Below are 17,097 nucleotides of genomic sequence, written 5' to 3'. Positions count from 1 at the left end.
CACACTCCCACTTTTGCCTTGGCACAAAAGCTTTAAATTATAGTAAAATGATTATGCTCAGGTCTCTTCCCCATTGTTAATGGGAAGTTAATTTATATACTACTTAAATGTTTTATTAGTAAAAAAAATATTATGGGTTTCCTCACATAAATAAACTCCTTAAATACCTACAGACATAACACACAAAGGTAGTAATCATGTAAGAATATTAAGGAAGATTTAACTACCCCAATCACATTTCCCCCCATATTTCTTTCTGTAAAGTATTGGTGAAAATTAATTATAACCACCATTATTTGGTTCCTTCCAGTCAGATATATAGAGTTGTTTGAAAGCTACCTTTTTCATTGTGAACGTAGGTGTATATCAATGTGAACATAATATAGTTCTATTTGAGAACTTCAAATACAAAGAGATGTCTGTCCTAGCAAACTTTTATCATAAGTAGGCATTTTACATGGAAACATTTGAGTTGGTAGTACAAGAAGTAGTAAGATCAAAATAGAGCTTTCAAAAGCATATTTAAACTTAAATCTCTTAAAATACATGGAGTCATCAACCCACAACTGTAATTAATGAATTTTTACCATGTCACTTTTAATAATAAATTGTTTCCACTTACATTTTTCAAGTCCAAATTTTGTAGGAAGAAAGAATAAATGCGTAGTATTCTTTTGCTGGCTTTTCTTTTTTCAGGGTTCTTCTAGAATATTAATCTCAGATTATTTCCTAAAGCAGCTTTAAAATTTTTTTTTAATGTTTAAAAAGAATTTTTTTATGTTTATTCATTTTTGAGAGAGAGACAGACAGACTGTGAGTAGGGGAGGGGCAGAGAGAGAGGGAGACACAGAATCTGAAACAGGCTCCAGGTTCTGAGCTGTCAGCAGTGGGCTTGAACCCACAAACCGTGAGATCATGACCTGAGCTGAAGTTGGACGCTTAACTGACTGAACCACCCAGATGTCCAGATGTCCCACCTAAAGTAGTTTTTTGAGGCATTAAACTTATATGCTACTTATAATGTATTAAATTACTATGCTACTAGATAATCACATTTTATTTTTTTTATAAATTAAAATTTTTTATTTTGAGAGAGAGAGAGCAGAGGAAAGGCAGAGAGAGACTCCCAAGCAGGCTCCACACTGCCAGCACAGAGCCTGACACAGGGCTTGATACCATGATCTGAATTGAAATCAGGAATCTGACACTTAACTATCTGAGCCACCCAGGTGCCCCAAGATAATCAAACTTTAAACTCTAACAGCTTAATTCTGAAATCAGTATATGGTAATTTGTAAATTTAATTAAGATGTATTTTGGTTGTGTTTTATCTTTTTTCCTTTTGAACTTCTCACAAAATGACTTGCAAGGAGGCGGCTCATTAGGGAGATCCTGCCTAATTTCTTGTAAGTCACGGCTATAGTGCCTTAGAATCAGACCATTGATTCTCACACTTAGGTGCATATGAATATCCGGGGATCTAGTCAACTGCATATTTTGATGCAGTAGGTCTGAAGAGAGGCTCTAGAGTCTTAATTTTTCATCAGCTCCTTGCTAGTACTGATCATTCTGGTTCATGGACCACCCTGTGTATAGCCAAGCCTTTTAGAACATTAACCAAAACCTTATAAAGTCACCAAAACTCAATTTGGTATAAACTGGGGTGGGGAAAAAGAAAACTTGAAATTGCACTTTTATTTTAAAATTTCCCTTTCTTTAAAAAAGTTTTGAGACAGAGTCCCAGGCAGGCTCTGCAGTGTCAGTGCATGGACCCGATGTGAGGCTCAAACTCATGAACCAATGAGATCATGATCTCAGCTGAAATCAAGAGTTAGACGCTTAACCAACTGAGCCACCCAGGTGCCCTGCACTTTTATTTTAAAACAGTGAAGTATGGTTATTATATCTTTCACCTCTATAATTAATACGTTGGAATCTTACAAGAATTAAAGTTAAAGATTTTATTATATATAAATACATAAATGGTTTTAACCAAAATGTGGCAACATTTATAAAACCTGTAAGACATTTCATTTTCAATATAGAACAGACTAGTCTGAGTTTGAATAAATGAAGAGATTGATTAGTCCATTTAAGAAAGAAGAGACTCATGTTTCTATCTTGGGGAAGGTCAAAGAACACTAAGAGCTTGATTTGTTACTGCATTAATGACTTCAGTTATGCGGGTACATATAACACACAGAACAGTGTAGACAGCATGGAAAACAGAGGACTTGGCCCAGTCTGCTCACGGAAAAGGTAGAATTTTTAAAAAGGTAGCAGAGACAACTGTTACTAGTTCATTTTACAAAAGACAATTCAAATTTTTCATAAACATTATCCCTTTATTCTTTGAGGTAGAGAATAGGGCCAGGCTACTGCTGAAAAGCATGACCAGGAATGGGGAGGCCAAAGCAGTCTGAGAGATGAAAGATTCATGGACTTGACCTCCTTGTCTTTACTGCTCTGCCAGCTCTTGAACAGACCAATCCATTCACCATGACCAATTCTTCATGTCATTTTAGGATTCTAATGTGTCCACATCCATTGGTCCCATACAATAGGAAAGTTAATTATTTTAAACAGCTAACACTGACACAATCATGACTCAGACTTCAGTGTAGTCCAATGCAAATTCATGCAAATATCAGCTAAGTCACACAAAGTAAAAACAAATTCTTAACATTTTTTTATGTTTTAAATTCTAATGTTCCAAATGTTTCTTAATTATTTTGTCCTAAAGTGCATTTGCAATGAATTTTAATTGCCATTACCTCGATCCCTGATGAAGGAAAACATTAGGAGAATGGGTTGTTTTTAAGCTAAATGTGTCTCCGCTTGATGAATGTCGGGAAGGAGCTTTTCCACCCAAAAGTGATGTTTCTGCGTCTTTTATTTCCATTGCCCTTTTGTATAGTTCAGCAGCTTTTTCAAAATCCCCTTCTTCATAGCTTTGTGAGGAAAAATTGTTGAAATGAGAATATAACCTCTTAACGACTTGAAATGACTGTATAGGATGCAGCATAACAAGTTGTGAATAATTCCTCATTTCTATTTCCAGTGCATGCACTCAGGCCAACCAGTAAACCAGAACACCCAAACTCTCCTTTCTATCTGAACTGCTAATCTAGACACCAGTAAGACCATGTTGTAACGGATGCAGTGAAATTGCTAAGGGAAGTCTCTGCATCCTGAGATAACACTAACACAGAAAAAGCAAATTAGTTTTGAGACAGCACATTGCCCATAGTACCCTCAGAGCCTGTTCGCTGCGAAGGTAAACCGTCTTTCACAGCTTTCCTGATCCATTCCTCTACAACATAGACTACGCAGCCTTCGTTTCACTTCAGGGTGCTACTTTACTTTAGTGTCTTGAGGTAAATCAACCCAGAACAGCCCCTTCACCCCCTCGAGGCCAAGAGAAAACAATCAGCACTAAATATTCTGTATTGTTCTTTGATGAATCCAACGAAAGGTGTTCTAAAAACGGAGTTTGGCTGTTATCAGGACACTGAAAAAAGTCTTACCTAAGCACAGCTAAGTTTTTTAATGTTTCTCCAACTCGAGGATGCATCCGACCCAGGCTGTCTTCATAAATCTTTAATGCTCGTTCATATAACGGCAAGGCTTCCATATGTTTTTTCTTATTAAAAAAAGTAACAACACTCACTTGAATACATGGAGTTGCTGAAATTACTATTAACATATTCTAGACTAAGCTGATGTACTTGGGTAAGCCCCTCTAAAAAGGTTAATAACCTCCTACAGGATGTGGGTAAAATAATTTATTAAACATAATGGTAGAAGCAGTATAGTAGAAAAGTCGGAAACCTAAGTTTTAGACCTGGCTTGGTGACCACTGACCTTAATCCAACAATATAAGCAAAAACCTGTTTATTGCCCTGTGGGTACAACACCTGCTTTTCACCGATCACGGGCAAATGCCACAGCTTAAAGACAGTATTAGGGACAGAGACGTATGGAATCTCCAGGATTTAAAAACTAAGCTTATCTAATGAGCTAAACATTCAGGTGTTTTACACTAAGAGGAAGGGATCATTTTACAAATAGAACTTCAGGAGCGCCTGGATGGCTCAGCTGGTTGAGCATCCGGCTTCGGCTCTGGTCATGATCTCACAGCTCATGGGTTAAAGCCCCTCATCGGGCTCTGTGCTGACAGCTCAGAGCCTGGAGCCTGCTTCGGATTCTGTGTCTCCCTCTCTCTCTGACCCTCCCCTGCTCATGCTTTCTCTCTCTGTCTCTCAAATATAAATAAAAAGCATTAAAAAATAAAAAAAATAGAACTTCAGTAATTTCCCAAGTAGTAAAGAAAGCATTAGTAATCTTTTTTTCTTAAGTTTATTTGTTCTGACACAGTGCATGAGTGGGAGAGGGTCAGAGAGAGAGGGCGAGAGATACTGCAAGCAGGCTTCTCACGCCAAGCACGGAGCCCAATATAGGGCTTGAACTCATGAATTATGAGATCAGGACCTGCGCTGAAATCAAGAGTCAGATGTTTAATCAACTGAGCCACCAGGTACCCCTGAAGGACAAGCATTAGCAATCTTAAATTTCCTTTAATTACTGCTACTGTGTCACATCTAATTCATATTTATCTATAACCATTCATAAAGAGTTAATATGTAGGAACTTACCATTTGACTATAGAGAACAGCTAAGTTCACCAGCGCAGTAGCTACACTAGGGTGCTTTGGGCCAAAAGATTTCTGCCGAATTTCAACAGCTAGCTCATACAAAGGTACAGCTTTGTCAAGTTTCCCCTAAAAAACAAAAGTGAAATCTAACAAAAATATTAAAACAATAAATACTACCTGATCTGAGTTTTTCCATAAATAAAATTTTCTATTAATTAATTTTGAGGAAAAAGAATTTCAGAAGCATTTTCTCCCACTTTAATGGTTATGTTTATAGATAACTGAAATAGAATGGAGTATGTAAGTAAAGCTACATTGAATATAAAAACATTTTCTTTGATAATTCAGAAAGCCCTTTTATAAAGATCACCCATTATCACTATGTTCCCGGTGAAGTAAAAATATGCCAGTAAAATATGTTCACTACTGTATTTAGATTTGGCATCAAAATAAAATCTTATTTCCCACCAAACCCCTTCCAGGTTTTCCTAATTGTTTCTTTTTCAGAAAATTGGGCAGAAATAGCAACAATGCATCATCGTTCTTACTAAATCATCAACTTCAGGGCCAGGTTGACCAGCCAGGGTCTCACAAAGTCTAAAGACCTTGTCTATGCGCTTTATCACTACAGTAAATGAAGTGGAAGTGAAAGCAGACCGCTGTCTGGCTTTTTTTTTTTTTTTTTTTTCAGAACAGCTACAAAAATTCCAAACATCTCAGGCTAGCCTCCTCTGGCAAAGAATGGTTACATTTCATTGTAGGCAAAGAAAAGAAACAGTGAAATTTAAAAGCTTATTTAATCACCTACAAAGATTCCTCCTTCACCTCTGATAACTGGGTGATTTGTTATGTTTATGGCTGCTTAACATAGGAAACGTAATCATGGCTAAATTTTAAAACTTCTGAAATATAACTTCCAATTAGAATGCTGATAAATGCATTTATATTTGGACTGTGTTTTAACAAAACCAGACCAGTATCTTAACTAAGTCTGATATAATATTTTTTAATGTTCTACTCAGGTCTTTGTTAAAAAAATTTAATCATTATGATTGAAAGGCTCAGAAAATAATCTATCCATCAGAAGACAAATTTGCTGACAGTAATTATGGCTTAATTGGTATTAATAAAACACAAGTAAGCATGCCAAGGATTACTTACCATTCTCTTATACAAGATTGCAAGATGCTTCACTGTATAGGCCAAAGAAGGGTGATCAGGAGCCAATGCTCGTCTCCGAATATCTAAAGCTCTTTCGTAAAGTTCTTCTGCTTTATCATACTGTTTCTTTTCATTGCACAGAGCTGCCAGATTATTTAAAGACTGGGCACAGTCTGGGTGATCTGGTCCTAGAACTCGCTCTCTCATTTCTAAGGACCGCTTCAGAAACTGGTCAGCTGTTCTATGAACAAAACCCCAAAATGGTTTAAATAATGTATTTGCTAGAAGTAAGAATCCTTAGCCCTAAGTTAGGTGGAGAACAGAAACATATTTGTTTTTAAATCCAAGAGAGTTAATAAAAAGGATTTGGCTTAAAGTCCTCTCTCCCTGTTTCCTACCCCTCATAACTTCCTGCACTTTTCCAAGGATTAAAAATTACTTCCTGATAGTGTGAGGGCCTAAAGTATCTGGATGATTGCCTCAGTTCTCCACCTGACTTCCCCTAAAAGACAAACCCATAAATATTTTCCAAGACAAACTTCTGATACCTTTAAAACTATTAGACCTAACTCAAAAGATTTTGGTATTTATTCTTTTGACATTAGTACTAAATTTTTAACTGAAGAACCCCTACTGAAAGGGGCTAAGTATTTGTTACATTTTCCCAATAGCCAAAGTATCAAATTTGTTAGTTTTCTGAAATCCAAGTTATTCCAAAAAACACTTCTTTTTCAGAGTGTAAATATTAATGCCTTTTTGAGTCTTTTAAGTACAAATAAACTGAGGACCAAAACTAGCAGCCATCTAAATTCTGTTCTTGATTCTCCCTTGGTGCCAACTTTCTTTTGTAAAGTCTCACATACAACACTGACACAAAACACTTTTCATAAACATATAAAACATACTAGGGATGCTACAGAATAACTTTTTAGTTACTAAAGAAACAAAGTGACAGGAACAGTAGAGAAAATGCCATGGTCTTTCTTAAGTGTGGCTATGTTCAGAACATACCATACATGAAATATGGCAAGGTTTCTATCAATTTATGCTAGCTTGACTTGATAGAAACGTAAACCAGCTTTGCATCTAAGAGACAAAACGGACACTTGTTTTCATAATTAACATCATGGTACTCACTCCAGGTTATTCTGAAGATAGTAGAGAACGCCCAGTTCATTGAGGGTCCGGGCATTGTCAGGTGTGTCCTTACCTAACGTGAGCTCTTCTAACTGTAGGGCTCGTCTACGTAAAAGGGCGAATCCATACTGAAGCAAACACAAATGTGTAATCATTACGAGGTAAGTGCAATCTTTGATTCTGAAACACTACACTGGAGTTCTAAGAAATCCTGGCTCTTTTCACTCCCTTAAAAGTGATTACAATGATTTTAAGTATCACACTGAATTAATCCAATGATTATTGAAAATACACGTACTTTCACATGGCATCACATTTTAGAATTCATTAAAAAGTACTATTTTGTGAAAGTGATGATGAGATATTTTAGCAAAGTGAACTGAGCCTTTCTTCAAAGGCTTCAAAAAGATCAGGAGACAAAATTACCCTGCAGATATTTACCAATCCTGCTGCTAAACGCTAAACATTAGGTACTTAAGCTGCATACAGCACTTGCAAGTAGCAGACAAATAAATACTGGAGATCAAATGCACAGTATAGTGAATACAGACAATAATACTCTATTATAATCATCAAACTTGTTAAAGAGACTAGATCTTAATTATTCCTACCACAAAAAAGAAATGATAATTACGTGATCAGATGGATGTGCTACCCCTACAATAGCAATAATATTACAATGTATAATGTATCAAATTAACATGTACAACCTTAAATTTACAGTGTTACATGTCAAATATATTTAATTTAAAAAATGTACATAGTATCTGAAGTTAAAATAAACAGACAATATTTAGATTTATCAGCAGCTTAGAAAATGGAAATATTTTTTGTGTGTGTGCTCAAGGATAAGAATTTCTTTGCATTTGCATATAGTATGATATATTAAAAATGTTATTTGCTTTTCCTTTAAAGAATTGAAGCAGATTTTAAGTCTGTCTTCCAAAGTCTAACTTTCAAATGAACTTTACACTTCCCTTTTTAAAAAAGTAAAAAAAATTATTTTCAATGTTTATTGAGATATAATTGTCATGAAACATTGTGTAAGTTTAAGGTATATAACACAATGATATGACATATGTATATACTGCAAAATACCATAATATATAGGTCTACTTTATTTATTTATTTATTTATTTATTTATTTAGAGAAAGTGCAAGCAAGGAGGGGCGGGCGGGCAGTGGGGGGGCAGAAGATCTGAAGTGGGCTCTGCATTGACAGTGAGTCCAATGTGGAGGCTCGAACTCATGAACTGTGAGATCATGACCTGAGCCGAAGTCAGACACTCAAAGGACTGGGCCACCCAGGTGCCCTTAGTTCCGCTTTTAAAAGTCTCCTAAGTTGTACTTCTCAGTAATACTAATACTTAAGCAGGTATTACATATATATAAGAAAATGTTAATCAGAACTTTTATAGAAGTTATTTTAGTATCTAAAGTTCTTAAATAGGTGAGGTGTATACATCTGTATTATGATATTCAGATATGCTCTTTACCTCTCTTCAAAGCACAACACAGGGACACCTGGTGGTTCAGTCGGTTGAGCATATGACTTTAGCTCAGGTCATGATCTCATGGTCATGGGTTTGAGCCCCACATTGGGCTCTGTGCTTACTGCTAGCTCAGAGCCTGGAGGCTGCTTCGGATTCTGTGTCTCTTTCTCTCTCTGCCCCTCCCCTGTTCATGCTCTGTCGAGATCTCTCTCTCTCTCTTGAAAATAAATAAATAAATTTTTTTTTAATTAAAAAAAAACAAAACACAATACAAAAGAAATCTGTCATTACCGAGTTGCCTTTTCTCCTTGTAGCTTTCTGACGAATTTTAAAAGATTTTTTCCTAAAATGTTCAGCTTGTTCATATCTTAAAAAAAAAAAAAAGTCAAACAAAAGAAACATATGTCCAATTTATCACATTTCAGAAAGATGAAAGCATTCCTTACCTAGTGTAAAGGGTTTTTTTTGGCTCTTAAATACAGCATAATCTCTAAAGATGAGAGTCACATGGAATTAATTTTTTTGTTAAACAAAAAAAGTCATAAAATCTAATAAAATAAAATGTAGTCCTCCAAGTAGCTGACATTTAATAGATTTTTAACTGACTTAACTCACTTCTAATCTCTAAAGGATGACCTAACCACATGCAAATCTAAAATTTTAGCTTGTTCTATCACCCTCTTCTGTATGTGCTAATTTCTGGTGAAATATAAATGTGAAATTCACAAAAAAATTGTGTGAGACAATTCTTCTAGAAATTAAAAAAAATTCCAATATGTATCATTGACAATGGTGGAAAGAGAATGATTCTGATAGAGGAAAAGATGCCATTCAGTGGGTGCCTAATAGATATGAGACTTTTTATTACATCAGGGACTGGTAACTTTTTCTGTAAGGGACTAGATGGTAAATATTTTAGGTTTTGTGGGCCATGTGGTCTCTGTTACAACTATGAAAATCTGTTACTGAATCATGGAAGAAGCCATAGATAATATAATGAAAAAAGGTGACTATGTTCCAATACAACCTTATTTATATAAAAAAGGCGCCTTCTGGATTTGGCCTGAGAACAATGGTTTGCTGCCCTGTATTAGTAATGCACTTAATATTACAAAGCCAGGAAAAAAAATACCACAAAGCCAGTCAATGAAGGGGCCCAGATTTAAACCTGACTATATGACTCCAAAGTCCATGCTCTATCCTCCACGCATCTTCAAACCGAGATGAATCTTGCAGTGCAAGTTTTCTGTGTACTCCACAAACACCCAACACCAAGAGTAATATTTGAACATAGTGGATTCAAGAGAATATAGGATAAGGAAAAGAACACAGCCATAAAACAAAGCTTACCACATAAATACATTAAGAACTGTGACTCCCCATCATAAAACCAGAGGATTACTGATCTAAATCTTACTTATTTTGTTTCTGGTACAAAGTCGCAAGTGCCTCAAGTTCACGAGCAATATGTGGATGCTCTGCGCCATAAGCATTTTCTGCGATTTCTAACGCCTGTTTGTACAACTGTTCCGCATTGCCAAATTTCTTCCACTGCACGTACACACTCGCTAGTTGGTGGAGGGACTGAGCCACGCGTGGGTGATCTGGATCTAAAGCTGTTTCTCGAATTTCTAGAGACCTCTGCAAAGGTACCACAGCCTAGGGGAAAAAAGGTTCAAGGCCAGTTATGAGCTGCAGTGTGATCAGCACGACAAATGAAAGCTGTACTAACTCCTAGGGAGGAGGGAAGAACACACAGGAAAAAGCTACACTGTCACTGACTCCCTGCCGAGCATACCTGACTGAGGAGGCCCAGATCCCTGAGAAATCGCCCCAGGGTTTCATAAAGATCCGCCAGGCAAATCATGTTCTCCTCGCCTTCACAGTTTTTCTCGTGCTGCTTCAATGAATCAAAGTACTCTGCTGCCATTGCACTTTTGTCTTTGCCAACAAACTGCCAGTAACTCAGCAACTCAGCAAAGTGTCCTCTGTTTCAACAAAAAGCAGTAATTAAAATTAAATTTAAATTTAAATTAAAACCCACCATTGAGTGAAAATGCCAGAATTCATATAAGCCATGGACACTTTATTAGTAAGCAAGTGTAGTGTAGAGAGAGGGAAGACTGTAGACTCCAACTGGCTGAGTCCTGTTTCCTAGCTGTGTGATCGCGAGCAGGTTGTCTGGCCTCTTATACCTCATCATCCTCATCTGCAGAAAGGGGGCCACCAACACTACCGGCCTCAGGTGTTACTACAAGCAAATTACAGCACACAGCGAGTACTCCATAGTGTTGGCCGTTATTAATATTATGGCTACTCACCACTGGAAATCTACCAGAATCCTCTGTGGACATTTCATGACTGCTGAATTCACCCAGATCATTATTTTAAATGATGGAAATTAGAACAGAAGAAACTAATGAAACACAGGCAACTGTCAGAATAGAAATATAAAAGTAAGCGTATTCATCTGGAGATGACATTAGTAGGATGGGAGAGCCGGCAAACTAAAGAATTAATCTGGTTTCAAAGGAATCCTGAAAAGTTGGAATGGAGAGCAGAAATAACCTATGGTTATACCTACACCTATGAGGTATAACAAAGAAATCTGAAAAGTTCACTTAGGAGCAAAACAAATTATGCAGCTATGTTATGAAAAATGTCTGAGTTTAGAGGTCAGAAGCTTGATAGTGAAAAGGTGGTTTGGCCACTGGCATAACCTGAAGAGTCAAACAGTACAATTTCTGAAAAAGGGTAATCCTTTCTTTAAATTCAACATCAGCTGGATTATGTGGAGAGCCCGCCCAGAATCTGGTTTGAAGGCTACACTTTGAGATACCTGAAGGCCCTGAAAGGCAGACGTCATGAACCATTTTCCTGCATGGTTAGGATTTAAACCTGCTTAAATGCAAGAGTAAGAAAGAAAGCTATCTCAAGATCATGTCAATTCTGATTTTTTGAAAACAGCAATATTCTTTTTTACTTTACCCCAAAAAGATCTCAGGGAAATTTACAAATTGTCTTAAAATTTCTGTTTTCTTTTTCTTTTTCCAGGTACCACTGAATCTGGTCTTGTTTTTACAGTTTTTTAAAAAAAATTTATTTTTAATTGTGGTATGTTTTGTCCCTAGTGCTTGAGGATACAAGAAGTCCTTGTTAGGTTAATGTAATGCGCTTATCAGCAGAGCTCAGCACGGAGTATGGACCTGCTGAGCATCACACTGAGTGGGGGATCTCACACAGCCTTCTTTCCACGCAATTCTACAGCGGAATCCAATTTCGTCTACCTTTCTGGGCCCGCTCAGATGTTCCCTCTTTGCCAGCTGCTCTCTTCTCTAAATCCCATTTTTATTACAGCATTATCTTTTTTATAATTTATTTTTCAAAGCATAATTGACAAACATTTATTAACTTCAGGCGTACAAGTACTGATTTGATATCTGCATATACAGTAGTCCCCTCATCCCCGGTCTTGCTTCCCGCTGTTTCAGTTATTAGCCATCGACCACAGTCCAGAAGCAGATGATCCTCCTTCTGACATATCATCAGGAGGTCAGTAGTCGCCTAAGGCTACATCACAATGCCTACTCTATTCACCCCGGGTCACCTCGTATCACGTGGGCATTTTATCATCTCACATCATCACAAGAAGAAGGGTCAGTTAGTCCAGGAAGGTATTTTGAGAGAGAGAGAGAGATCACATTCACATAGCTTTAGTATAATTGTTATAATTGTTCTTTTTATTATTAGTTATTGCTGTTAATGTCTTACTATGCCTAACTTATAGATTAAGCTTTTTCATAGGTATGTGTGTACAGGAAAAAACATAATATATATAGGGCTTGGTACTATTTGTGACTTCAGGCATCCACTGGGGTCTTGGAATATATCCCCCATGGAAAGGGGGAACTACTGTATTGCAAAATGATCACAGTAAGTCTAATTAACATCTGTCCCTATCGCATGGTTACAGAATTTCTTGGCATGAGAACTTTTAAGACCTACTTCTTTAGCAAGGTTTATACATGCAGTACAGTATTATTAACTATATAGTCACCATGTTGTACATTACATCCCCACGACTCAGTCATTTAATACCTGGAAGTCTGTACCTTTGGACTCCTTGCATCCACTTTGCCCCCTTCCCTACTCTCTGTCTCTGGCAACCACCAATTTCTTCTCTGTATCAAGGGCATTTTTAGTTTTTGGGTTTTTTTTTTGTAGATTCCAGATATATGCGAAATCATACAGTATGTCTTTCTGATTTCTTTCACTAGCAAAATGCCCTAAAGATCCATCAGTGTTGTCACAATGGCAAGATTTCATTGTTTTTTATGGCTAACATTCCATTGTATGTATGTATATGAGTGTGTGCATGTGCGTATACATGTATATGTATATATACTTTTCTTTATGCATTCATCTATCGATGGACACTTAGGTTGTTTCCATATCTTGGCTAGTGTAAATACTGTTGCAATGGTGCACATATCTTTTCGAATTGTTGTTTTTGTTTTCTTTAGATAAATACCCAGAAATGAAATTGCTGGATCACATCACGGTTCTAGTTTCAGTTTTTTGAGGAACCTCAGACTGTTTCCCACAGTGGCTGCATCATTTTGCGTTCCCAACAACAGTGCACAGGCTTCCCTTTTCCCTACATCCGCTCCAGCATTCATCTCGTCTTCTTGATAACAGTCATTCTACAGGTGTGAGGTGATAGCGCTCAGTGAGGTTTTAATTTGCATTTCCCTGATGATTACCGATGTTGAGTATCTTTTTATGTGTCTGTTGGCTTTATGTATATATTTTTTGGAAAAATGTCTATTCAGATCCTCTGCTCATGTTTTATTCATATTCTTGTTGTTACTGAATTATATACATTATTATATATTTTTTATATTAATTTCTTTGCATAGGTATGATTTGCAAATATTTTCTCTCATTCAGTAGGCTGCCTTTTCATTTTATGATTCCCTTTGTTAGGCAGAAACTTTTTTAGTTTGATTTAGTTCCACTGGTTTATTTTGCTTTTGATGCTTTTGCTTTTTATGTCAGATCCAAGAAATCATCGCCAAGACTGCTGTCAAGCAGTTTACTGACTGTTTTCTAGGAGTTTTATGGCTTCAGGTCTTACATTAAAGCTAAATTTAAAATGCCATTTTTCTTTGTTACAACAATCGTTTAAATCTGTTTCTCTGGGGAAAGGTATTATACACGTAAGTTTCTTACCTTTTATAAAGGTTTTGAGACACGAAGAGATTGAGAAGGCAATCGTGCAACTTCTGTTTACTTCCCTGCTGCTGGAAAAGCCAAGGGAGTTCATCTGCACTTCTCCAAGTCACTCGGTCCCGACTGTTAGAAGCGAAGAGACAACACTCAATAATACCTTCCAACAATGAGATTGCCTCAAAAGGCAAATGGTGAAGGAAGAAAAATGTATTTGACATATATCTCAGATTCTTTAAATACAATTTTTTTTTTTAGCTTGAGAAAGAGAGAGAGAGCATGCATGAGGAGGGAAGGGGCAGAGGGAAAGAGAGAATCTTAAGCAGGCTCCATGCTCAGCACAGAGCCTGATGTGGGACTTGATGCCATGACTCTGGGACTATGATCTGAGCTGAAATCGAGTCAGACGCTCAACTGACTGAGCCACCCAGGTGCCCTTAAATATAATCTAATACTGAGAAAATTATGTCACAATCAGAAACTCTACCAATTAACTAAGAAAATAAAGTTATATCATGACCATCAATCAAACTCTCAAGGTATTTTCTTAAAATTAAACTATTTAAAAAAACTCTCAATCATCCCAAATAAACACACATGGATATACACATACACACATTTTTTTAAAACGTTTTATTTACTTTTGAGAGAATGAACGGGGAGGGCCAGAGAGAGAGGGACACACAGAATCGGAAGGAGGCTTCAGGCTCTGAGCTGTCAGCACAGAGCCCGATGCGGGGCTCGAACCCACAAACCATGAGATCATGACCTGAGCCGAAGCTGAAGTGTTAACCAACTGAGCCACCCAGGCGCCCCATCACATACACACATTTTTAAGCTACTAAACTGGAATAAAATAATAATAATAAAATCATCCTGCACTGATTTCATATAAATCAATTTAAATCTTTAGCATAGCATTAAAAGACTTACATAATAATCTTTTGTTCATTTGACATTACCAGAATAGGGAGAAGATTTAATCTTTTTTGTAATAATTAAAAAAAATTTTTTATTTCAGATAGAGAGAGAGTGCATGAGTGGGGGAGTGAGGGATGAGGGAAAGAGAGAGAATCCCAACCAGTCTCCTGACTCTGTGTGGAGTGTGATGCAGGGCTTGATCTCATGAACTATGAGATCATGACCTGAGCTGAAATCAAAAGCCAGACACTCAACCAACTGAATCACCTTATTATTACCTTGTAATAATTAAATTTTTATGCATTAAGTTATATTAAGAGAAATAACGGGGATAAAATGTGTTATAGAAGAACAATATGGATATTTATAATACCTTAACTGCATCGTGAAATAGTTGATTAGCTTTTGCCTATATGAAGAAATAATGGTGGGACCTTCCATGTATTCCAATCTCACTGTTTCCCAAGCCTGGGGAAAAAAATAAAAAATATAGCAGTCTATTTTCTGTAAGTCACTGAATATCTAAAAATTAATTTATAAACAGGAATTGATAATTATTTCAATTTTATAGTTGTATAATATAGTTTGCATAAGAATATTTTAAAATTCAGCATATATTTATGTGATAAACTGATATGAGGATAAAAATCTCCTGAAAACACTTAAAACTCAAACTTCTAGCTAATGCAATAAAAACATCAGAAATGTGGATTGCAAAAGTACCACGAAAGAGTTTATTTAAGCAATATACAATAAAAGAGGGAGATGAGCCTATGAGATCATAAACATTTCACACCTACAAATACAATGCAGCATACTCAAATGAAAGATTTAATTTGCATTTGTATACACATAAGTCAACCATGGTATTGTAGATGATAAGATTTATACCAATATTTCCTAAACATTCACTACTATGTGCTAGACATCGTGTCTAGGACCTCACTAGGATCAAGGACCATCTCAGTTAATTCTCTTCACATCGTCTGTAGTAAGCTGGAAAAAAAATCTGTCCACAGTTTACAGATTTTATCCAAGGTTACACAGCTGTTAAGCTGTGAAGAGCTGGACCGTGATCTGAGGCATACTGATTTACTGAGTCCAAGCTCTTGAAACGCAAACAATCACACCAGCAATCAACAGATCAAAAATGGAAAAAAATTTTTTTTTTCTCTTTCAGAAAGAAACTATGTTTTAAAGCACTGTAGTCCTTCTTTATCCCCAGGTTCACTTTCTGCAATTTCTGTTACCCATGGCCAAATGGGGTTTAAAAGCAGATATATTTCTGATATCATGGTCAGAAGGTCAGTAGTAGCCCAACGCTAGGTCACAGTGCCTATGTCCTTCACCTCACTCCATCTCATCACGTAGACATTTTTATAATGGGTGAGTGCAGTACAATAAGATATTTTGAGAGAGAAGGAGATAACATTCCCATAACTTTTAGTACAGTATGGTGTCATAATTGTTTTGTTTTATTACTAGTTATTGTTGCTAATCACACACTGTCCCTAAATTATAAATTAAACTTTATCATGGGTATGTATGTGTAAGGGGAAAAAAACATAGTATATATAAGGCTCAGTACTATCCCAGTTTTAGGCATTCTCTGGGTTTCTTGGAATGTGTCTCCTACAGATAAGGTGGGGCTGTTGTAATAGCCATTTTATAAAGGTACTTCACAAGAATAATATTAGCCAAATTATACATTTAACCTAAAATCATTGCAAAACAATTTTGGAATACCAAATTTGAAATTTCAATTTTGTCTTGTAATTGAAACACTTAAAATAGCATGGGATACTGACTTTTATAGGTAAAAAACCTTAATACAATAACGTCTACCTGTAGATGTTGAAACTTGAGCAAGCCACAACCATAAGTCAGGAAGCACATTTTGTGTAAACTGTAAATGAGGGAGGTCAAGAGAGCCCAGGACAGCTCAGGGTAGAGTTCCATCAATTCTGATTCACTCACACCATTGTGACTAACATTTATCAGGCAGAGAATCTAGGTAGAGAAGTGAATTAACAATGACCATAAGCCACCTCTGTAAGTAACAAAAAGCCATTAAAAGGTTATTAACTTCTTATTCAAATTTACTGTTCAAATGATTTAATAAAGCAAGAAACAGATTTCTTGGAATAAAACATACTCTCCAAAAGGCATTAATCAAGAGTAAGATAGTGTATATAATAAATCTGGCATGCCAAAGATAACACACAGAAAAGAGTTTGAGGATAAGGAAATGGATTAAAACTAATAACAAAGTTCCAAGTTTGGGAGGATAGGGGAAGAAAATAGTTCTCCTATATATGCCTGTTAATAGAAGACAACATTTAACAAAACATCTCTAAAAGTACAGCTGAGTCTGTAAAAAAGAAAGGGAAATCCCCCCAGTGCCAAAAATGAATAGGAAAGAGAACGTCAGAGGGCTAAATGCTGGAGCTGCTGTCCCTGGGGGAGGTGGGACCCAGGACAAGCAACAGTCCCAGTCACTC

At 36.5% G+C, this 17,097-nt stretch overlaps 1 protein-coding gene across 3 annotated transcripts in view; it reads right to left on the bottom strand.

Moving 5' to 3' along the window:
• Positions 1-1,946: 1,946 nt before the first annotated feature.
• The window catches only part of NPHP3 (nephrocystin 3), a 41,889-nt gene continuing 26,738 nt past the window's right edge, over positions 1,947-17,097 (bottom strand). Inside the window, exons 17-27 of one of the 3 annotated variants that reach the window (XM_029940274.1) lie at positions 16,442-16,606; positions 14,970-15,064; positions 13,679-13,801; positions 10,245-10,434; positions 9,864-10,105; positions 8,738-8,813; positions 6,954-7,081; positions 5,817-6,057; positions 4,656-4,781; positions 3,528-3,643; positions 1,947-2,951 (exon numbers count right to left, since the gene is read on the bottom strand). In XM_029940274.1, the coding sequence (XP_029796134.1) occupies positions 2,771-2,951; positions 3,528-3,643; positions 4,656-4,781; positions 5,817-6,057; positions 6,954-7,081; positions 8,738-8,813; positions 9,864-10,105; positions 10,245-10,434; positions 13,679-13,801; positions 14,970-15,064; positions 16,442-16,606 (1,683 nt within the window). In that variant the 3' untranslated portion in view covers positions 1,947-2,770. Of the gene's footprint in view, positions 2,952-3,527; positions 3,644-4,655; positions 4,802-5,816; positions 6,058-6,953; positions 7,082-8,737; positions 8,814-8,892; positions 8,937-9,863; positions 10,106-10,244; positions 10,435-13,678; positions 13,802-14,969; positions 15,065-16,441; positions 16,607-17,097 lie in introns of those variants that run through there. The other 2 variants (XM_029940275.1, XM_029940276.1) reach the window with 2 other exon arrangements.

The sequence above is a fragment of the Suricata suricatta genome, chromosome 5, assembly GCF_006229205.1.
Source record: "Suricata suricatta isolate VVHF042 chromosome 5, meerkat_22Aug2017_6uvM2_HiC, whole genome shotgun sequence".
Lineage (NCBI taxonomy): Eukaryota > Metazoa > Chordata > Mammalia > Carnivora > Herpestidae > Suricata > Suricata suricatta.
The sequence above is the reverse complement of the archived record's forward strand: the minus strand, read 5'-3'. Positions and strand labels throughout refer to the sequence as shown.